The 24,615-nt window shown below is 34.9% G+C and overlaps 1 protein-coding gene across 1 annotated transcript in view; it reads left to right on the top strand.

Annotated features, from left to right (window-relative positions):
• AP3S1 (adaptor related protein complex 3 subunit sigma 1) overlaps positions 1–23,369 on the top strand; it is a 101,919-nt gene extending 78,550 nt beyond the window's left edge. The window contains exons 5-6 of the mRNA XM_004376975.2: positions 13,288–13,395; positions 22,655–23,369. Coding sequence (XP_004377032.1) covers positions 13,288–13,395; positions 22,655–22,783 — 237 coding nt within the window. The 3' untranslated portion in view covers positions 22,784–23,369. The remainder of the gene's footprint in view (positions 1–13,287; positions 13,396–22,654) is intronic.
• The last annotated feature ends 1,246 nt before the right edge of the window (positions 23,370–24,615 follow it).

Raw genomic sequence — 24,615 nt, 5'->3', positions numbered from 1 at the left:
GGTACACCCTCGTCTTCAAGGTGACATCTTTGCTTTTGAATACTTTAAAGAGGTCTTTTGCAGCAGATTTGCTCAGTGCAGGGTGTTGTTTGATATCTCGACTGCTGCTGCCACGGATGTTGATCGTGGATCCAAGTAAAATGAAACCCTTGAGAATAGTAGGCAGCAGTTGCATTTGTCAATCTCATTTGTTTCTCATAGGAAAGGAAAAATTGTTAATTACATGGTAGGTGTCAAGAGGATCTCAGGCTATCAAAGGGAATTTAACAAAAGATCGCCAATTCCAAATGAGTATATCTTTCTATTTCAGTAAACAAATCCATAAATGTGGCCATTCTTTCCCTTAAGATTATTTTAACCAGTTTTCTGTGATTATTACCAAAGAGTGCATTTTTTCTCTCAAAAGAATATTTTGAATCTTATTTTATCGTTTTTACACACTATACCTACCTAACTGTATGGCTGTTTCTAATAGGTTTTCTACTCTTGTTTTATATGAAAGAGAAAATCAAGACAGCATTTCTGAGCTATAGAAAGGGAAGCAATATAAATCCACTAAAATATAGAATATATCACTAGGTTGTTAGCTCCATAAAAGCATATCTTTGTCACCTCTGTATTTCTAATACCTTACATCTAATATAGGTTTTGATACATTTTAATTGAATTATCATATTTTATTCTTTTTAAATTTTTTTTGTATTGTCCTTTAAGTGAAAGTTTACAATTCAAGTTAGTTTCTCATATAAAAATGTATATACACATTGTTATGTAACCCTAGTTGCTCTCCCTATACTGTGACAGCACACTCCTCCTTTACACCCCGAGGTTCCTGTGTTCATTCAACCAGCTCCTATCCCTTTCTGCCTTCTCATCTTGCCTCCAGACAGGAGCTGCCCATTTAGTCTCACGTATCTACTTGAACTAAGAAGCACACTCTTCACGAGTATCATTTTATGGCTTATAGTCCAGTCTAATCCAAGTCTGAAGAGTTGGCCTCGGGAATGGTTTTAGTTTTGGTCTAACGGAGAGTCTGGAGGCCATGTGTTCTGGGGTCCCTCAAGTCTCAGTCAGACCATTAAGTCTGGTCTTTTTACTAGAATTTGAGTTCTGCACTCCACTTTTCTCCTGCTTCGTCAGGGACTCTCTGTTGTGTTCCCTGTCAGGGCAATCATTGGTGGTAGCTGGGCACCGTCTAGTTCTTCTGGTCTCAGGCTGATGGAGTCTCTGGTTTATGTGGCCCTTTCTGTCTCTTGGGCTACTATTTTCCTTGTGTCTGGTATTCTTCATTCTCCTTTGCTCCAGGTGGGTTGGGACCAATTGATGCATCTTAGATGGCCGCTCGCTAACTTTTAAGACCCCAGATGCCACTCACCAAAGTAGGATGCAGAACATTTTCTTAATAAACTTTGTTATGCCAGTTGACCTGTATGTCCCCTGAAAGCATGGTCCTCAGACCCCTGCCCCTGCTACTCTGTCCCTCAAAGTGTTTGGTTGTATTCAGGAAACTTCTTAGCTTTTGGTTTCGTCCAGTTGTGCTGACTTCCTCTGTAGTGTGTGTTCTTCCTTTTACCTAAGATAATTACTTTCTACTATCTAGTTAGTGAATACCCCTCTTCCTCACTCCACACCCTCATAACCATCGAAGAATATTTTCTTCTGTGTTTAAAACTTTTACTGAGTTCCTATAATAGTGGTCTTATACAATATTTGTCCTTTTGCGATTAACTAATTTCACTCAGCATAATGCTTTCTGGATTCATCCATGATATGAGATGTTTCACGGATTCATCATTGTTCTTTATCATTGTGGAGTATTCGGTTGTGTGAATATACCATATCTTGTTTATCCATTCGTCCATTAATGGTCACCTAGGTTGTTTCCATCTTTTTGCTATCGTGAACAGTGCTGCAATGAAAATGGGTGTGCAAATATCTATTCTTGTGACGGCTCTTATTTCTCTAGGATATAATCCAAGGAGAGGATTGCTGGATCGTATGGTACTTCTATTTCTAGCTTCTTAAGGAAGTGCCAAATCGATTCCCAAAGCAGATGTACCATTTTACATTCCCACCCAGCAGTGTATAAGTGTTCCAGTCTCTCCATAACCTCTCCAACGTTTATTATTTTGTTTTTGGATTAATGCTACCCTTGTTGGGGTGAGATGGTATCTCATTGTAGTTTTGATTTGCATTTCTCTAATGGCTAGTGATCATGAACATTTCTTCATGTGTCAATTAGCTGCCTGAGTGTCTTCTTTGGTGAAGTGCCTTTTCATATCCTTTGCCCATTTTTTAATTGGGTTGTTTGTCTTTTTGTTGTTGAGATTTGCAGTATCTTGTGAGATTTTAGAGATTAGCCACTGATCAGATTTGTCATAGCCAAAAGTTTTTTCCCAGTCTGTAGGTTGTCTTTTTACCCTTTTGGTGAAGTCTTTTGATGAGCATAAGTGTTTGATTTCTAGGAGTTCCCAGTTATGTAGTGTCTCTTCTGCTGTTTGTGCATTGTTACTTATGGTTTGTATTCTGTTTATGCCATGTATCAGGGCTCCTAGCGTTGTCCCTATTTTTTCTTCCTGATCTTTATCATTTTCAATTTTATATTTAGGTCTTTGATCCATTTTGAGTTAGTTTTTGTGCATGGTGTGAGGTATGGGTCTTGTTTCAGTTTTTTGCAGATGGATATCGAGTTCTGCCAGCACCATTTGTTAAAGAGACTGTCTTTTCCTCATTTAACAGACTTTAGGCCTTTGTCAATTATCAGCTGCTCATAGGTGGATGAATTTATATCTGGATTCTCAATTCTGTTCCATTGGTCTATGTATCTGTTGTTGTACCAGTACTAGGCTGTTTTGACTACCGTGGCAGTATAATAGGTTCTAAAATTAGGTAGTGTGAGGCCTCCCACTTTGTTTTTCTTCAGTAATGCTTTACTTATCTGAGACTTCTTCTCTTTCCATATGAAGTTGGTGATTTGTTTCTCCATCTCATTAAAAAATGCTGTTGGAATTTGGATCGGGATTGTATTGTATCTGTAGATCACTTGAGGTAAACTGACATTTTCACAGTGTTGAGTCTTCCTATCTTTGAGCAAGGTATGTTTTTCTATTTATGTACATCTCTTGCCGTAGTGTTTTGTAGTTTTGTTTGTATAGATCTTTTACGTCTCTGGTTAAATTTATTCCTAAGTATTTTATCTTCTTGGGGCTATTGTAAATGGTACTAATTTGATGATTTCCCCTTCGAAGTTCTCTTTGTTGGTGTAGAGGAATCCAACTGATTTTTGTATCTTATCTTGTATCCTGATAATTTGCTGAAACCTTCTATTAGTTCTATTAGTTTTCTTGTGGATTCTTTGGGATTTCTGTGCATAAGATCATATCGCCTGCAAACAGGGACACTTTTACTTCTTCCTTACCAATTTGGATGCCCTTTATTTCTTTTTCTTGCCTTATTGCTCCGGCCAGGACCTCCAGCACAATGTTGAATAAAAGTGGTGATACAGGGCACCCTTGTCTGGTTCCTGTTCTCAAAGGGGAATGCTTTCAGACTGTCTCCATTTAGGATGATGTTGGCTGTTGGCTTTGGATAAATGCTGTTAATTATGTTGAGGAATTTCCCTTCTACTCCTATTTTGCTGAGAGTTTTTATCATGAAAGGGTGTTGAACTTTGTCAAATGCCTTTTCTGCATCAATTGATAAGATCATGTGATTCTTGTCTTTTGTTTTATTTATGTGATGGATTACATTGATTGTTTTTCTAATGTCGAACCATCCCTGCATACCTGGTATAAATCCCACTTGGTTGTGGTCAATTATTTTTTTTGTATGTTGTTGAATTCTGTTGGCTAGAATTTTGTTGAGGATTTTTGCGTCTATGTTCGTGAAGGATATTGGTCTGTAATTTTCTTTTTTTTTGATGTCTTTACCTGGTTTTGGTATCAGGCTTATGCTGGCCTCATAGAGTGAGTTTGGGAATATTCCATTGTTTTCTATACTCTGAAATACCTTTAGTAGTAGTGGTATTAACTCTTCTCTCAAAGTTTAGTAGAATTCTCCAGTGAAACCATCAGGACCAGGGCTTTTTTTTGTTGAGAATTTTTTAATTACCTTTTCAATTTCTTCTTTTATTATAGGTTTATTTAGTTTTTCTACTTCTGTTTGTGTTAGTTTAGGTAGGTATTGTGTTTCTAAAAATTTGTCCATTTCCTCTAGGTTTTCAAATTTGTTAGAATACAGTTTTTCATAGTATTCTATTATGATTCTTTTAATTTCAGTTTGGTCTGTTGTGATATTGCCCATCTCATTTCTTATTCAGGTTATTTGCTTCCTCTCCTGTTTTTCTTTTGTCAACTTGTCCAATGATTTATCGATTTTGTTGATCTTTTCAGAGAACCAGCTTTTGGTCTTGTTATCTCTTTCAGTTGTTTTTCTGTTCTCTATTTAATTTAATTCTGCTCTGATTCTTATTATTTCCTTTCTTCTGATGCCTGAGGACTTCTTTTGCTGCTCTCTTTCTAGTTGTTCTCATTGTAGGGTAAATGTTTTGATTTTGGCCCTTTCTTCTTTTTGGATGTGTGCATTTATTGCTGTAAATTGACCTCTGAGCACTGCTTTTGCTGTGTCCCAAAGGTTCTGGTAGGATGTGTTTTCATTCTCATTTGATTCTGTGAATTTCTTTATTCTGTTCTTAATTTCTTCTGTAACCCAGTAGTTTTTGAGCAAGGTGTTGTTCAGTTTCCATGTGTTTGATTTCTTTTTTCCTTTGCTTTTTCTGTTATTGATTTCTACTTTTATGACTTTATGGACAGAAAAGATGCTTTGTAATATTTCAATGCTTTGGATTCTGTTAAGGCTTGCTTTATGGCCTAATATGTGGTCTCTTCTGGAGAATGTTCCATGTGCATTGGAAAAGAAAGTATACTTGGCTGCTGTTGGGTGGATTGTTCTGTATATGTCTATGAGATCAAATTGGTTGACTGTGGCATTTATATCTTCTGTGTCTTTATTGAGCTTCTTTCTGGATGTTCTGTCCTTCACCGAAAGTGGTGTGTTGAAGTCTTCTACTATTATTGTGGAGTTTTCTGTCTTTCCAATGCTGTTAGACTTAGTTTTATGTGTTTTAGAGCCCTGTCATTGGTTGTGTAAATATTTATTATGGTTATGTCCTCCTGGTGTATTGACCATTTAATCATTGTATAGAGTCCTCCCTTATCCTTTGTGGTAGATTCCACTTTAAAATCTATTTTCTCAAAAATTAATGTTGCCACTCCTGCTCTTTTCTGATTGTTTTTTTTTTCCCATCCTTAGAGTTTTAGTTTGTTTGTGACTTTTTGTCTAAAGTATGTCTCTTGTAGGCAGCATATAGACAGATTGTGTTTTTTTATGTATGTTGCCACTCTCTCTTTATTGGTGCATTTAGTCCATTTACATTTAGTGTAATTATTGATAGGTGTGGGTTTATGTCATTTTGATGTCTTTTTTGTGTGTGTTGTTGACAATTTCTTTGTGCCACTTAATTTTCTGAGTCATTTTTCTTTATGTATTTTATTCTTATCTTTTTCATTGTTGATTTTGTATTTACTGAGTCTTTATGTTTTTTATTTTGATGTGTAGGATTGTTAGTTTCCTTTGTGGTTACCTTAATATTTACCTTTATTTTTCTAAGTTTAAACCACTCTTTTATTTCTCTATATCACCTTGACTTCCTCTCCATATGAAAGATTTGTGACTACATTTTTTAGTCCCTCTTTTTTGTTTTAATGTTATCATGTTTTACATATTGACATCTCTGTTTCCCTGTTTTCAATGTTTTAGCTTTAATTTATTTTTGTGACACCCCTATCTGGGTTGATATCTGGTTGCTGTGTCCTGTATTCTAGTCTTGGGTTGTTATCTGATGTTTTTGATTTTCTAACTGGAGGACTCCCTTTAGTATTTCTTGTGATTTCAGTTTGGTTTTTGCAAATTCCCTAAACTTCTGTTTATCTGGAAATGACCTAAGTTTTTCATCATATTTGAGAGACAGTTTTACTGGATTTTTAATTCTTGGCTGGCAGTTTTTTCCCTTCAAGGCTTTATTTATGTCATCTCATTGCCTTCTTGCCTACATGGTTTCTGGTGAGTAGTCTGAGCTGTCTTATTGACTCTCCCTTGTAGATGACTTTTTGTTTATCCCTAGCCACTCTTAAAATTCTCTCTTTATCTTTGGTTTTGACAAGTTTGATTATAATATGTCTTGGTGACTTTCTTTTAGGATCTACCTTATGAGTGGTTTGATGTGCATCTTGGGTAGATATCTTCTCATCTTTCATTATATCAGAGAAGTTTTCATCCAACAAATCTTCAACAATTCTCTCTGTATTTACTGTTATCCTCCCCTGTTCTGGTACTCCAGTTACTCGTGGGTTATTCCTCTTGATAAAGTCCCACATAATTCTTAGAGTTTCTTCATTTTTTAAAATTCTTTTATCTGATTTTTCCTCAGATAAGTTGATGTCAAGTCTTTAGCTTCAGTCTCAGTAATTCAGACTTCCATTGCCTCATTCTGCTTCTGTGACTTCTATTGAGTTGTCTGATTCTGAAATTTTATTGTTAATCTTCTAGATTTCTGTTTGCTGTCTCTCTGTGGATTCTTGCAGCCTGTTAAATTTGTCATTATTCTTTTCTCTAATTTTCTTAAAGTTCCTCTATTGCTTTGTCTGTGTGTTCCTTGGCTTGGTCTGCATTTTGACTGATCTCTTGAAGAGTTCTGTATATTAATCTTTTGTATTCTACCTCCAGTAATTCCAAGAAGTTCTGTTCCTCTGGAAAATTTCTTGATTCTTTGTTTTAGGAACTTGCTATAGCCGTCATGGTCTGCCTCTTTATGTGATTTGATATTGACTGTTGTCTCTGAGCCATCAATAAGTTATTATATTTATTTTTTTTATGTTTGCTTATTGTCTTAGCTTCTTGTTTTGTTTTGATATGCCCAAGTAGGCTGCTCATGTGAGCTAGTTTGATTATTGGCTTGAAGCTCTAATGTCCTTTCACCAGGTGGTTAGCTCCGTTACTAGTATGTGAGCTCAGGAGTCCATTTACTTTTCTCGTATGGATTCAGCTCAGGTGTCCAGGTAGTTGGTCACCAAGTGTGCAGTGCAGGCTCTCACCTACAGTCCTAGACGGGCATGGGTGATTGGGATAGGCACAGGTATCTGGCTGTAGTAGGGGGTCACATGCTGAGCAAGGCAGGGAGCTAACAGCTGCCCCTGAGTGTCTGGATGGAAGGCGTATCCCTGTTCCCTAGAGCGTATAGGTGGGTAGGTTTTACAGCTGGATGATGGGTACCCAGTGCCGTTGGCTGTAAGGATTGAGAGACACCACTTATTCTTGGACCCCTGTTGTGGGTGGCTAGGTGGCGTGAGTGGAGCCACCAGTTCTCAGGCCCCTGAAGTGGGTTGGTGAGGACCCTGCTTATTGGGGAGAGCGGTGTCAAATGTCACGAACCCACCACTTCATGATATAGCTGATACAGTTGAAGTTAGGCTGCAGGTATATACCTTGTTGTACTGTGCTTATGAGGGCCTACACTGTTGAAATGGGCCCACACAGGTGTATGCAGGGGTGAAAGGCATTCAAAGTCCATGGGCCCCTTATGACTGTGTCTAGGCCAAGGAGCTGTGCCTACCCTGTGTTCCCGGCTTGGGGGAGCTGGCAGATTATTTTTTCCTGTTTGTTAATTTGTTCCGTCTCCAAGGCTGGGAGAAGGCTCAGGGCACGTGATGGGTCCTACTTCCAGCCCAGGGGATGCAGCAATCACTGAAGCCAGCCTGGGACTCTGTGCAGAGCGAGGAGGGGGCAGGTAAATGGGAGAGAGATTTTTCCCAAAGGAGGTGTTGTTTTTTTTTGTTTGTTTGTTTGTTTTTGTTTTTAAAGGGGGTGTTTTTTGATCCATGTGGTAGGTCAGACACATGTACATATCTTTTCTGATTGAGCGCCTCTTTTCACTGGTTCTGGAGTCCCGAGTAGACTCTCTGCCACTAGGTCTCTCCCAATGTGGAAAACGCCTCCCGAGGGCCACTGCTTGCCTCACCACATACACCAGCTGATCCAGCCTAACGGGTGCCAGCTCCTGCCAGGTCAGGTCTGGCAACTCCTTGCTGTTTCCAAACCGTCTCTCCCTCCCCCTGCTGCTCAGTCTGATTCCTCAGCTTTGCCTTTGATGTTCAGGGCTCCTAGATTGTCGTATATAATCGATTCAGTTGTTTTTTTGGGTCTTTGTTGTAAGAGGGACCACTGGAAGTGTCTGACTACTCCACCGTCTTGGCCCCACCTCCCTGAATTATCATATTTTAGAATTAAGTCTTTTCTTTATAACTTCTGTTATCCATGTTGTTTGGAAAATTCAAAATTATTCTGTTTATTTCTAAATTCTTAGATAGTTTGGATGAGATTGCATGAGCTTCTGTTGTTTTTCAGAATAATGCTACCAAAAACCATTTAGGATAGTCTAATTTTCAAACTTGTGAATAGAGTTATGTGTGTGTTTTTTGAATTACGGTTCAAAGAATCGGTAAGATAGTTTTTTCATTACTAAGAACTAGAAAGAACTGATAACTTTATGATTCTGAGTGGAAGGAAAGACAAATAACAAGTAAGTTATAAAGATGAAATATATTGGGAAAATATCTTTTATTTATTTTCTAATCTATGTTATTTCTTTTTAAATTCACATTTAAATTTTCTAGGATAGCTACCATTTTCTTATCGGTTTGAAAATAAAGGAGCTCAGTGGCATGAATAATCTTTGGCAGAGAGTGCAGAGGCTGGTTGAGAAGCAGTATAATAGCTTTCTTTTTTTTTTAAGATAAGAGATAAAGCAAGGAATTACGGAGTCTGTTGAGGTGGCATTATGGGAGAAAGTCCACCTGGAAACATGGCAACAGAATGGTTAGATAAAGTGATTATGGAATGCTTCTAGGGTTAGATATCAGACAGTATATTAAATGCCTGTTAATTTGGGGGTAGGGATAGGGTAGGAAGAGAAGATTGCTGTTTTTACTTGGGAAGATATGGAATAAATCCAGAATGATACTTTAAATAAAATTGAAAAAAAAAAAAGATACTTATGAAAAGGTTGAAACTCCTGGGATAATTATAGTGGTTAAAAGTAAATGTAAGGAGACTTTATGTTTAGAGCTGAGAAATGATTAAACAGTTGGATAGGGGAAAATCCCTAGGTTTTAATGAACTATAATTGAGCTGTAATATTTTTAAGTTAGCATAAGATTAGAATATAGTAGTTGAAACCATGAAGTAATCTTTTAACTATATTCTACAGATAGTATAACTGCTTTTAACTCTCTGAAAATATTGGAAAGGAAGAATAATGAAAACTAAGGAAAATTTGGAAAATAAGTCCAGTGAGCAAAATTTAAGGGGATTAGAATTTTGGAGAAGAAAATGGTTGATAATCTTAATAAGCATATTTACATCTATTGAAGCAATGTATAAAATTGTATTACCATATTATTATATTAAAAAATCTACATAAGAAAACACTACAAGAAATTACACAAATATTAACAGTGATTACATTTAGTTGGTGAAACTTGGATGGTTCTTTTCTACTTTTCTCTTTTTCCTAAGAAGCCTTTGTATTAAATTTCTGGTTACAAGTGAGAGAAGCAATTCAGACTAGCTTAAGCAAAAAGAGAAGTTATTATCTGATACGAATTAAAAAATTCCAAGAATATGCATTGGCTCCAGGTCTGCCTGGACAATGTGCTTATATGATAGCGTTAGCAATTGTCTTTGTCCATCTTTTACCTCGGTTTTTCTCTTAGTTGCCTTCATTCGAAGGCACTTTCTTCTCAGATGTTCCAAGATGGCTATTCATAGCTCAAGGCTTCCATCCTAGTAGCTTAGAAAGCCCTACAGAAAGAAAAGTACCTTTTTCCCAGTAGTTCCAAGAACAAAATCCCTGGGCAGATGCCTGTTTGCCCAGCTGAGTTACTTGCCCATTTCCTGGACTAATCACTGTGGCTCTGATTAGGCAGTCCTGGGTTGTTACCACTACTGCAGCATAGCATTAGAGCCCAGGACAAAGACAAGAGAGCTAAAGAGTTTACGAAGAGCTTGGTTTGGGGGATGTATTACTTTGACATTGATAGCTATGAATGTGTTCTGCCCACCCCATCCCCTTGCCTCCCCTCCCCCCAAAAATTATCAATGTGAAGGAGATACGATTGGAGGTGTAAATGTCTTTCTTACCTTTGAGGCTGGGAGAATGAAGGGCGAGTTAACGAGCAGAGTGGTTTCCATCAGCCAGGTCCTTCATGAGGAGTTTGGCAGGCTGTCCTTAAACCACAGCCTACAGAGTGAGAGACTCCTTTTTGCCTTTCACCAACTAAAGGAGTTTAGCCGTTAAGGATATCCTGGCAACGAGACCTGTGTACCAGTAAGCCACCAGAGAAAAAGAACTTCCATCTCAGCAAGAGAGATGAGAACAGATTGAATAATCAGAACACATGCCCCATGAAAAAGAACTCTCAGAGTTAGATGAACACTTGAGTTTTTTAAATCATAAAAAGTACTTAAGGAGATTTACGTGTAATTTGGAAAAGTCTTCCTAGAGCTTAAAAATATGTTTTTCAAACTAGAAAGTTTACAAGAAGAGGATGGTCGCAGTTGAGACTTGAATTATAGCTAGACCAAGTGCAGAAACAACCTTAAAGTACAGGACTGAAACATCAAGAGATAGAAAACATGAAGGAAAAAGATAAGAGACTTGAAGGGTGAATAATAGTTGACCTAGTAGCAGAAAAAGGAACAGATGCAGAAAGGAAGCAATTAAATAATATTAGAAAGTTTCAGCTGAAGACTTGAACCTACACATTGGAAGGGTTTATTGAGAAAAGACACATTCCTAACCCTAGCCTGATAGTATTGATTTTATAGATAAGGAGAAAATTTTACACATCCAGGCAGTAAGATGAGGTTATCTGCAGAGGGTGTTGGGGGAAGGGGTAGGTAGGCAGTGGTAGGTAAACATTAGATATCTTATCTGCAGCGTTATAAGCTAGAAGAGTGACGTCTCCAGTCTAATGAGACAAAAGGACCATAACCTAAGAATCCTGTACTCAGCCTTCATATCAGTTATCTATCAGGATTAAAGAAATTTATCCCAGAACATTCAGAGACTCAGAAAGTTTATTACTGACAAACGTCATAGAGAAAATTACTTTAGGGGAAAGACCTTTAGCCAAATAACAGATGAGCCAGAGCAGAACCCCCAGTATAGTATGAGAGGAGGTGAAAGGGAAAAGAGATTGTGATGAGCAATGCATTTTGATATACATGAATTTATGAAAAAGAATAACCTGAGGATAAGTAACACCTCGAAATATCTTTCATGGATGGGGGTGAAATAAAGACATTGTCAGGGAAACAAATGAGAGAATTTGCCACGAGTAAACCCTCACTAAAGGAAATCCTAAAGGAAGGTGCTTTACACAGAAGGAGGTCTGAGATGTAAGAAGGACTGAGATGATAAAGGAATGAAAAGCAAAAAAAGTGGTCAATCTTTGGGTAAGTGTAAAAGAACATTAAATCTTAAGCCCTTATGGGATTAAAAAGGAAAAAAATTGTAGTATTAAGATACAAGGCAACAATAATAAGGAAGAAAGGGTGAAAATAGATTAGAGTGTTCTAAGATCTTTTAATGAGCAGCTGTGACTTTTATTTGCCCAGAATACAGAATAGAATGTAGAACAGCCTTTTAGCTTTTCAGTCAGACATGGAATATGTTGAGTTTTCAGGTCATGAGACATTCATATTCAGTGTAAATATAAAATGCATTATGTACCAAAATAGAATTACTTTTATCTGTTTCTGTTACTTTGAATTATCATACCCTTGCTGCTTTTCATTGGTCAGCAGTTAGCAAATATCTTCATTATTATTAATATCCCTTCTGATGCCCACCCAGCTCCATGCAACACTGCTTCTTTGAGGTATCTTTCTTAATAGTGTGTCTCTGTAGGCTTCCAAGCTTTTCTTCTGTATATTTGCGAAGATATGCATAATTCCATTGGTTCAGTGAGTGAGTGAGTTTTTTGTTTCACATAATGTTCTGTGCCTTGCTTTATTTACTTTATATCTCTTTAGATTCTTCCATGCCAATGCACATTATGTGTTTCGTTCTTAAGTGAAGTTTTGAATAGAAGGGATATGCCATACTTTACTTGACCATTCCTATAGTCTGATATTAATGTAATCAAATTAAAAAACGTTTGGTGCAGAGAACCTCATTTTTAGCAGAGTGTACTATTCTGTGAAACCTAATTCAGCTCTGAATTATAATTTTTAAATCCATTAAATATTTTGCATTAGTATCTTCCATTGGAGAGGAAAAAGATAATTCAGATGCAGTAAATACCTTAGGAAAAAACATCTAGGTTATCTTTTCCCTCCCCAGTGGAAGACACTAATTTTAGTCATTGTAAGATGTGTTTGATGATAAGAAATCTGAGTATTACATATATAGAGGGTTTTGTTGGGGTAAAAGCACTATTAAAATACCTATAATAAAAAGAAAATTTTACTTTTTCTCAATAAGCTTGTAAAAGTGCCATATTGTTTCATTAAGTACTTTGAGTACTTAATTATTGAAAAGATCCATGGGTGTCACAAGCGGTTTGTGATCAGCTTTTAACCTAAAGATTGGCAGTTCGAACCCACATAGGTGTGCCATGGAAGAAAGGCCTGGCAATCTGCTCCCATGAAGATTACAGCCAAGAAAACCCCATAGAGCAGTTCTACTCTGTAACACATGGGGTCACAGTGAGTCAGAATCGACTCCATGGTAACGGGTTTGGTTTTTGGGTTTTAATAATTATTAGCTAAGAATTTGGTATAAAAAGCCCTAGTAGATTATTCTTTGAGTGTTAAACTTGATATGGTAATAATCATAATGATAATAACGGTAGCTAATACTTATTGAGCATTAATTTTATTTTGGGCACTTTCTGTGGATTACCTCATTTAATTCTTTCAACAATCCTGTTAATAGGAGGTACTATTATTGTCTCTGTTTTACAGCCCATAAAACTAAGACTTAAAGAAGTTATATACTGTCTAAGGCTTTACAGTAGTGATCAAAGTGAATTATAAACTCCCACTTTAATCATTTTTACAGCTCATTTTAATAAGATAGACAGCAGTATTTGAAAGAAAAACTACTAGAATCATGAACCTTTTTGTAGTGAGTTTTTTTTTATGGGTATGTATTGCTTTTTTCTTTAGGTTCACAATATTCTTGCAGAAATGGTGATGGGGGGAATGGTATTGGAGACCAACATGAATGAGATTGTTACACAAATCGATGCACAAAATAAACTGGAGAAATCTGAGGTAAGAGTGGAGAATGCGCTAATTAATGAGGATTCCGAGCATGATCATAAATTATGCATCATTTGTAGTGTTCACTGTTCGTCCTTCAGTATCACCTTTAGGTACAGCTGATACGCTTATTCTCTTAAAAGAAAATGGAATATGCCCATTATAGTATGTTCAGTGTTCCGTGACTAGTGACCAGTATCCACCTAATAGCTTTGTGTATTCGCCTTTTAGCCACAGCCATAATTGCCTTGGGTCATAAGTACAATTCCAAATTTTTATTGCTTAAAAAAAGAAGTGTTTATTTAAATAATGAAAGCCAATATTTGCTTTAAAAAATTTTAGTCAGTACTAATTGTCATGGAAATCCCAGAATTGATATTTTAAGGATATATAAATTTAGTGTTATAAAACTGTTTCTGGAAAGGAAAGGAGACAAGATGGCGTTGTCATGAGGAAGTAATGCTATAAGTTGTAACAGGTGATTAGCAAGCGAGTGCAGCATTGAAAATAGAACTTAATTCCTTTAATCTTAATTCTGGATCCTTCAGAAAGGTCACTGACAAGTTAGTTAAATCATATACTTTATACTATGACATGTATTCATGGCTTTTATTGGATTCTGTAAGAGAAAGATTTGGTTTATTATACGTGGCTAATTTTGTGCTGTTAGATTGAAACAGATTGGTAAAATGAGGACCAACCAGCACTTTAGCATTGTATAAAACCCTTCTTTAGAATTTTAGTGATTCTACCCTCAGGTACTAGGCTGAATATAGCAACAGGTGCTGTAGCTGAGCCACTCATTTCACATCATTTTGGTTGTTTCTGATTACCAAAGCAGAGGTTCAGAAAGATGGATCGTCTCGGTATCCCATTCAACACTATACTTGTTTGAGAATACTTCTTACCTTTGGTGTCTGTACTCAACCTAGATTGAAAAAGTAAATTTTGTTTATAATTTTTAATATAAATACAGGTGTTTGGTTGATTTAAAGTAAATATTACTATAAAAGCATCAAGGTATCAAATACGTCAGCATTAACTTAGAACAGGTGAGTTCTGAGGAATTTGTATCTTGTTGGCATTTTAAAGAATCGATTTGAACACAGTCCTGTGCTCATTAGGGTTGAATGAAACACAGGATGATGAATAAATATGAAATCTAAGGGTTAGAAACAGTCAAAGCTTTATGTAAAAATTTCTCCAGTTTTTCATTTTACATTTAATAGTCCTGCATTTCTCCTTATCTAACTTTACTATTCCTATTGGTTTCCCAAGGAGAGGCTTGTAATGGTGAAGAAGAACTTAAAATCATGACATTGTAAAATAACTATATATTTTATGTGTTCTATGGGCAGTATTTTAACTGAGGAAAACATAAGCTAGGTTATTAGAGAAGTTTTTGCTTTAGGACAAGGAAAAGGACTCAGAATATTTGTAATGTACTATTTAGTATAGTTGCTTTGTAATATATTATTTAGTGTAGTAAAAGATTTATTATAAATCGTAAGCTATCATTTTTAAAGTATTAAAATGAATAACTTGAAATGTATGTAATCTTTTAAACATTACTTTACAAAACTGTGTGGTTTTAGATTTTAAATGCCAAGGAACAATGACCTAACCCATTAATAATCAGCCTAAAATGAATGGCTACGTGATAATTTGTGAATTCTGTGTAATCATCTGTAAAAAATATATTGACTACTTGTCTGGAATTTTCACATTTCCAGGTACTAACTCCTTTCCATTGGCGGTGTCCTTTTTTTTTTTTCTTTTGCTCCTTAGTGTTCTGTGCATAATATTGACATAAGTCATGAAGGATCTATAGTAATTGCATAATGGATATTTCCCTTTTGATTGTCCAGTAAAACTTTAACAAGGCAGTTTTTCTTATCTATAAGAGCAGTAAATGCAGAATTTACATTTTGGATTGCAATAGTTGTAAGAATACCATTAACTATATGAGAATACTTCCTAAAAAATCCTTTCACAGAAACAGTACCATTTAAAATAGTTTAGAATACTGATAAATACTTCTATTATTCATCCATTGATCATCTTTTAACATATATAATTAGTTGTTATCTGCTATCAAATTAGTTTTTCTTTTTGTCCTTTGCAAGAAAGTATGGTTTAAATCCTTTTTATTGGGGATAAACCACATTATACATTTACCAAGTGTTTCTCTGCATGTGATGTTTGCTGAAATTTTAACTCTCAAATAGGATTTTGAGTCAAAGTGAGGCCATTTAGTCCTGATCATATTTTAAGAAATCATGTGGAAATTATGTTTACTTTGTATAATTTTTCAGTAGTTTGTGAATATTTTAAGTATGTTTGGAAGGTTGTCAGCTTAATCCCAGACAAAATGAAATCCCAAAAGTTTTAATGTGAGTTCCCTTTCCATGGTCCTTTATCTGGTTAACTCTAGGAGATGTATGACTCTCCAGAATAATCTAAAATTATTTGAGAGCAACAAGTAAACTTTTGTTAATCTGGTTCTAACTAAATTTCAGTTAAAATTTATTATGTAAGCAAAAACTTACCAAGAAAGACTTAATTAAAACTCAGATCAGAATAATTGATGATTATAACTGGTTGTATTTTTAAATTCATATAAGTACTTTTTTAGGAATAGTGTTTATCTTTTAAAAATCAATGTGGGTATAATTAAGGTACAGCTTTTAAAGTATAACATGAATCTAGATGCCTTTACATTTTCAGAAATCAAAGATTTTATTATATTGTCTTAAAGATAGTACATTTCCAGTGATAGATGAAAGTGAAGCAGTTTAATTCCCAGTACCTAGACAAGTAGAAGCAAAGATCTCACAGATCCTTAATGAGAGGAGAAGCAAAGATATGCTCTGAATGTATTTTCATCTATTCTGCTTTGATAGAAAAATGGTTTACCTTAACGTTGGGTTCTGGGGCCAAAAGGGTTTAAGCCGGGAGGTTGGTGGGGTTTTGGGGAAGTGTAAGAGACACCCAGAAATCTGCCAAAGAATAAAACGGCTCCCTGTGGGTGGAGGTAGAGGGGTGGGGATGGGGAGACTTATTAGCTTTTATGTGTTTTGTGTTATTTTTAAGATGGCTAAATGAGTCTGAATATAGTCACTACTTTTTTAAAGTCAGTCTCTTTTTCCGAACATCCTGATCTTTCTAGCTCTTTCCATTCTTCTCTCTTACAGACCTTTATCTTTCAGTCTCCCAGACAGGACAGGTAGACAAGGTATTGCTGACTTTGAGAAAAATGTACTTTAACAAAGGGAAAGCAAAATGACGTCAAAGACAATTAATTATTTAGGCCAGACTCAAAAATTCTTTGTGTTAATAAACCCATACAGTCCCTGTAGCCTATTTTCCATTCTAGTTCCTCCTTGTAGTTTCTTCATCTTTTATTGGACTTAGTGTATTTTACTAGTGTATCATTGATGTCATGTTTGTTGTGTTTTGTCTGCCTGCATTGTAAAAGGAAAGTTTAATTTTTTTTAAACATTGTCATTTAACTGACAAATTACATTTGTAGAAATGACAATTTATCTCATATATAAAACCTTAGTGTGTGAGTGTCATATGGCAGAACCAATCTTAATTTAACTCTCAGAGGTATTTTCTTTTTTTCATCTGTAAATTAGGATTTTAACATAAAATTGCCTGCTGGGTTTTGAAAGCTGTGAATTTAAAAATCAAAAAGCTGAAACTTCATAATTTTACATACAAAGTGGCAAGCAGTGAAGGCTTGAAATAGTTGACTGTTAAATAGTACTTTTTTCCCTAAAATGGTTTTCAGTTCCAGAGTCTTAACAGAATTACCTTTACAGTTTTGACTAAACCAAAAAAAAAAACCCTTTGCTGTCAATTCCAACTCATAACAACCCAACAGTTTTGACTTAGCAGGTGCATATTAAAAGTGACCAGCAAAATTGGATTAGAAATCTTCTAAAACTTGGATTAAATGCTCTAATAATTGAGTTAAATACACCAACCAAATAAAAAGGATTTCTACTGTAGCATACCTCCTTACATCTAAATGTTTCATAATCAGACTCAATAAAATATTGTAAATATTGTAAACCCTGGACATTCTTGCAACACATACTGACAAAGTTGGAAATGTTTTCATAGACTCCTAGCAAAAAGAGGCAGTGATGGTTTAGTGGTAGAATTTTTGCCTTCCACGTGGGAGACCTGGATTCGATTCTCGGCCAATGCATGTACAGTGCAGCCATCACCTGTCTGTCATTGGAGGCTTTCATGTTGCTACGATCTGAATAGATTTCAGTGGAGCTTCCAGACTAATACAAACTAGGAAGAAAGGCCTGGCAGTTTACTTCTGAAAAATCAGCCAATGAAAACCATATGGATCACAATGGTCCCATCCCACTGTGCATGGGGCTGCTGTGAGTCAGGGACCACTCAACAGCAGCTAACAACAACAGCAGCTTTACACATTTTCATCTGGTATTGAGTCCTATGGAGGAAAAAATAAATCTATAAACTTAGCAAGTTAAATCATTAGTCATTAGAAAAATTCACTGGGAATTTGACATTGCTTTTTAGCCACTAAATTATTACTCACTGGACATGTGTGAGAAGCAAGTAGTACAGAGATGGCTTTATAATCTCTTATCCTGCAGTGAGCCTGTGTGCCATGTCATAAAGCTGGAGTACCAGTTTGGTCTCTGGATCCCATGTTACTTTATCCCTGATAAAGAAAATACATAGTGGCCACATTCAGTACATTGATCCAAATCGCTGCCAGTTTGTATGTTCCAGTCTTTAATTTATGTTGAACTTCTCTTCTCTAGCAAAGAGTAATCAATACTTAGATCTCTTAAATTCCATCACTAGAACTGCTGATTGGCTTTTTAACAAATCAAATTTCTATTTTCAAAGAGTAGAAGATAAGAGAAGTAGATACAGATACAGATGTTGGAAGGTCAGCTAGTTAAGTGTACTGTTATTTTTTCTTTTATAAAATTACTGTGAGGACTCCTGAGAGATCTCTTGTAAAGGTAAAACTAGTTATATTAAATCCATGAATGCCACTGGTCTGCTGTATTTATTTCATGCAGGCAAATCCTATATTAGAAATTAAAACTATAACAGAAGACAATCTATATAAGAGGACTAGTTATTTGAAAGATTTTTCAGTTTTTAAACATTCTAATTCTGATAAATTTTTTTATAAAATGGCATAGTTCTTGCTCACTAGAGGAATGTCCTCAGCATTTCTAATCTCATTACAATTTCAGTATTAAAGTGCTGCCTTCAAAGCAAAGAAGAAGCCTGTTACATGTCCCCCAGGTTAAAAGTTATTCTACCTCACATTCAGAAGTTAAAATACCGAAACTGTCTGTTTTGCTCAAAAACATGCTTTCAAAATCTGCCATCATTTTGTGAATGATTTTGAGTCTCAAACCATTTAATACTGTGTTTATTAATGTTGGTGTTCTTTTTACCACTTTGCTGTTAGGTCAAAATTATAAATATGCATATGGCAACTTCCAGCAGGAAGGATGGGTAAAGGTTTTAGTTTGTGCAAATTATTTCAACTACCATCTTATTATGCTATATTTCAAGCTTGAGAAAACATATTTTAAGATGGTAGAATGGTATTTTGTGTTAAGATAACAAATATCTAGATTATTACTTTCCTTTTCCCTTCAAGAAAGTTAGTTGCTTATTGCATGAAGAAAAGGGAGCTTTCAGGTTCTTTGAAATATATTTTATTAATGCTGCTTTTTTTAGTTTTGCTTGCACATATTTTGTTTATTTTTGGGTCTGGCAATTTAAAAACAAAATAAAAAAAAATCATACCCATCCATTACTATCTTTGTGATTCAAGTGCTTGAAATTTCCAAGAGTATGTCTGTATAAGTCTTCTATCTGTTTGGCCTCATTTTGGTATACTTGCAGACTTCATTTTGTTTTCTTTCTCTTAATTCTGTTAATTTGTTTAATCTCATGGGAGAGAAAACATGGTCATTCTTTTATATACTGTACTTCATTTTTCCATCCTCTTCATACTCCTAACTGCTTTGAATTCATATATTTGTTTTCATTAGTGGAGTTGCTGCAGTTTATCTGCCATGGTGGTGCTCAAGTATAACATAGATGGAAACAAGTTATTTCTCCAGTAGGAATTAATTCTTTATTTCTGCTTTGTGCCAACTCTGTAATATTAAATCTTTAAGGCTGCGTTGTAGTGTCAGAAATACCTTACTTTTACATTTTAATTTGTACATACTACTAAATCAGGTCAACTTAATTCTGGTAAATTTTAAAAAATTAAGTGTTAGTAAAGTTATCTTGTTGCTTTGAGTATATCTTTCTGGAAAAAAACTAAACTAAGGTAAAAATTTCTTTACACTTCTGTTACAAACTGATTACCTCTTTTACATTTTAAGCTTTAATCAAAATGTTTCAGACTTCACTTCATGAAGGTCTGGAAATGAAATTTGTTTTATAGCAGTTTTGGTGTTGACTACCTGAGCAATATGAAGTCTTTTTTTTAAAAAAAAAAAAAAAAAAAACCCAATATATATATACATAATCATCGATAGCTCATTTAAGCATCTACTTATCAACAGTTTTTCTTGTATTTTTCCTCATATTTTTTATTTCTCTATGACTTCTGATTTCTTAAAATGTTACTTCAATTAATTGAAGTACGTATTATAATTTTTTTTATTTCCCTAACATTTAAATTCATGATATGCTTCACAAAAGTATTGAACATGCTTGAGAAATAATTTGATTCTCTTAATTCATTTGCGTGTTCTGAATAGTTACCATTCTTTGCATGTCTATGGCTTGCTGTTTATGTTTAGAAGAATTGTACTTTGTTGTACTTAGAAACTTCTTTTGGTTTTACGTAATAAGGACATGGCACATGTATGCTACTTAAATCAGTTGCTGTAATGACTTTATGTATGCTCATTAGCAGCCAACAGTCAACACCATTGTTGGTCACAAAGAAACAACTTCATCTAATGAAACTTAACTGGATACATTTTTCATTCTCATTTTATTTGCTTAAGTTTAGTTTAGTTGTTCATGGTACAGGGTATTATGGAAAAGAAGACTTCATGACATTTTATTTTAATACTGGAAAAGTATTTTTACTATTTATAAATGTAAAACATGGCATCCAGTAATACACACACACTGACATTTTTTTCTCTCCCTTCCTCTCTCACTCAGTAAGTCTTTAATAATTCATAACTTTAAAAATATTTATATTCTTTAGCCCAACTTCTAGTCATTGATTTTAAGGAAATAAAACAGAAATTGGAATGATACTTTATAAATATTTATATTAAAATATTTTATCAATACTTTCCAGTGCATTTGTATCCTGTTTAGAAATTCTGAAGTAAAAGTAGTGACAAATTGTTCTTTTAGTTAGGAAAATTACCAAGTCCTTCTACCTGGAAAAATAGTACTCGTTCCAAGATGTCGGTAATTTTATAAAACAATTTTGTTCACTTGGCAGTCAGCATACTTCCTGGTAAAAAAGGAGCCAAAAGATGGTAAACCTTCTTGAAGTGGGTTCTTTTTTAATCATAAGCTATTCTAAATTTCTCTAGCTAGAAGTTAAAGCTTGAAATGTCAAATTAAAGACCCTTTTGAATGTGATACATGTTACACTAAATAATACTCAGTTGTATCTCTAACATCTTTTTGGGTTATGGGAGGGAAGTGGGATATTAAACAAAACTTCATTTCTTCAGGTAGGTATAAGTGTAGTAGTCAAACCAATTTTTAGTTATACATTGGAAACCATCAAATTATAAAAATTGCATTCCTCAGCCCTAATCTCTCTTTAATGGGCTATGGAGTTTTTTGTCCATATCACCCTTATCATTGCCTGTGTGGACCATATCTATTACTAATACTATTTTACTGATTTTTCTATTATTTCCAATTTTGAATTGATAATTCATGGCTTTTATTTCATTGCTTAACAATGTTTGTATCCTTTATTCAGCAAATAGTTTACACTGGCCTATTTTGTATCAGTCAAGATTTTTCTCAGGTAACAGCTTTATTATTATTATGTTTTTAATTAACAAAAGAGGTAGGGTTACATAAGAGAAAAAAACTAAAATTTTGAAAGGAGACTTTAAAACTAGTATTTCTAATTATGTGGAGATTATGGAAGATTTGTTTTTGTTACTTAACTATCTGTGCAAAATGATGCCACTGAACTCAGATGTGCTTGTTGGCTTTATTATATAGCCTGAATAAAAATTAAATGACATCTAATTGGTATATAAATTAAACCTTAAATATGAAAGCTGTTGATGTAGCTGTTTGAGAAAAATGACATATATGCATTTTTCTTTTATTTTTAAGCATATTTGCTTTCAATATTATTTCACAAATTATAAATTTTGCTAACTAAGAGGAAAGCTAAGTATTGCACAGTATGGTACTTACCGAAGAATTTGAAATTTATTTATTTATACTACCTCTTGCATTTATGCTATTCTTTGTCTAAATTTGTACACTGTAAACTGAATATATGTTGTTGTGTCTACTTTATATGATAAAATATTTTTAGTCTTTATATTTTTATTAATGAATTGAAGGGTTTGAATGGTCCTCTTTTTGCAGTTTCATCTTTAGGCAGAACTATTTCTCTTTGGATTAAAGAGCCTGATTTTTTAAAATGTTCTAGAACTTTCCTCGAAAAGCTTAGAAGAGCCCCCACAATTTTTAAAAATACATATATTTTTAATTTTTGTTGTTTATAAATGTTTAAGGGTTTAGCCCTGAGTAAAGAAACTAAACAAGCATGATCTATTACTTTCAGTTATTTCACAACACATATTGATAATCAATGTCATTTTAAAAGCAAAAAAAAAAACTATCATGATTCTTGCAAGGAATGTTTAATAAGGAAACTATTGTAAAATATGCTTTCTGCTTATAAGTTGGTTACATCAAGATATAGGTAAAGATGTAGCTCTTGTCACTTGAATATTGTATATAACATCAAGGTAGTACATGTTATTTTGCATATAAATCTTTGCACTGTGATCATTGCATGTATTCACTATATTTTTAATGTGTCAATTGTTTTCTCTTTATAGATTAGTATTTCAAAGTAACCATCCCATACCAATTCAAACTACCATCTGATCTCTAAGCTTATTGTATGAAAATCTTTTATCATTGTCCTCCATTGTGAATGTTTTATGATGAGCTACACCTGAGTTGTACATTTTCTTTTTCTTTTATTTGCTTCTGTATACAGGCTGGCTTAGCAGGAGCTCCAGCCCGTGCTGTATCAGCTGTAAAGAATATGAATCTTCCTGAGATCCCAAGAAATATTAACATTGGTGACATCAGTATAAAAGTGCCAAACCTGCCCTCTTTTAAATAAAAAATTAAAAAGGCTACTCCCAGGTAAAATCCAGGGGGGGAGTCATCCAAGTTTACCACGCAGTTGTTGACCAAAAATAGAGGAGGAGAGTCTTAACCTTTGCTCTTGGATATAAGTCGAGGTACTGTATAGAAGTTGTGTAAAGTCAGTATGTGAAGTTCAATGTTGCTTTTCTTGCTCAGTGATTTTAAAGAAATTGAGTAGTTCCTGTGTGATTTTTTTTCTTTTCTAAACTGCATTCCTGTGCCCACCTAAGGCATGCCTCTATGTATTGGCTACTACAGTATTTTGAAAAGTGTTTGAGGTATTTCTTTAATTATGTACAACCCAAAATGTTGATGTTTTGTATGGATCACAAGTACAGCATTCCTTAATTCCTTCTGCTGTTTGTCATAATTGTTATTTAAAGAACCATGTATGTATTGCATGAAAACCTTATGACCTTTTTCTCTTAGTTTAAATAAACTCCAAGGTAACTGGACTTATAAGCACCTTTCTGTTTGCCTGATATCTACTTTAGCAATAATTTTTTTTAATGCCCCTCTGACTCAACAGAGTAAATAAAAGTATATTTTATCACTGTTAAGCAGCTGTTAATGTTGATTTATTTAATTTTAAATCATATCTTTAACATTCAGAAACTCACTAAACTATTGTAAACTCAATTATTTTACAAATTAAGAGTAGTGTAGCTCATAGCATATTGTATACAATGGAGTCTGGAGTGGGAGGTGACAAATCTTTCTCTAAAATATATACAGTAAAACATGCGAAAGTCAGAACCTGGGTAAGGCAGAAACCTGTCAGGGAAGAAAAATGCAAATATTTTCCACTAAATAGAGAGCGATAGAAAAGTAGTAACTGCTCCCTGTCAATGAGCCCTGGTGGCACAGTGGTTGAAGCACTCAGCCGCTAACTGAAAGCTGGGTGGTTTAAACCCACCAGCCACTCCCAGGGAGAAAGATATGGCAGTCTGCTTCCGTAAAGATTACAGCCTTGGAAACCCTATGGGTCAGTTCTACTCTGTTCTGTAGGATCACTATGAGTCAGACTCGACTCGATGGCAGTAGTTTTATGGCATCCTGACAAAGGTGGAAAACTTGGGAGACCCAGAAAAAACAACACAGTCTTGTTGAGTTCCAGCTCTCACAGGTTTCACTGTATTGAGAAATTGCAAAATCTCTTTTATTTGCGTTTTAAGCATTGTATCTCATCCCTTCATACCTAGATGATGAAAAATAATTTCAGCAAATACTTTGTTAATTTTGAACACAAAAACCTTTAGGGCTCTACTTGACTATTCCCATCTGAAAGTCAAGGCTAAACTAATGTTTTCTTAAGTCCCAACACATATTCTAATTTCTCATAATTGGCCCACGTTTTCTTGGTATTGTGAACTGTGAGTTTCGCCTTCCAGTTAGACCAAGACTTTCCTTCCAGTACTAGTCCCCACTCCCCAGATGTTCTCCTTGAAATACTTCCTTGGATTTGTGGCATGTGTGAATTCCAGTCCATGAACTCTGGGCTGTAAGGAAAAGTCACTTTATTTTTTCTAAATAAAATTAACCTGGCTCTAAAACTCGTCCTGTTGAAGTGATAGGAAATTCGGTTTATGATTATTGGACTTTCCATCATCTCAGACATACGTGAAAGTTCTAGAGGAAGGTTGTACAAAGCAGAAATTATGGGAGGTGTCCTGGTCTTCAGCCATTCAGCAAATGTTTATTAAGTGCCTACTGTACCAGGTGAACAAGTCCCTGTCCTCTTGGAGCTATATATACAGTACCACACACAGCCCTGGCAGTGCCTTTTGTTTTTTTTTCTCCTCTTTG

The sequence above is a fragment of the Trichechus manatus genome, unplaced genomic scaffold, assembly GCF_000243295.1.
Source record: "Trichechus manatus latirostris isolate Lorelei unplaced genomic scaffold, TriManLat1.0 scaffold00047, whole genome shotgun sequence".
Classification (NCBI taxonomy): Eukaryota; Metazoa; Chordata; class Mammalia; order Sirenia; family Trichechidae; genus Trichechus; species Trichechus manatus.
The sequence above is the reverse complement of the archived record's forward strand: the minus strand, read 5'-3'. Positions and strand labels throughout refer to the sequence as shown.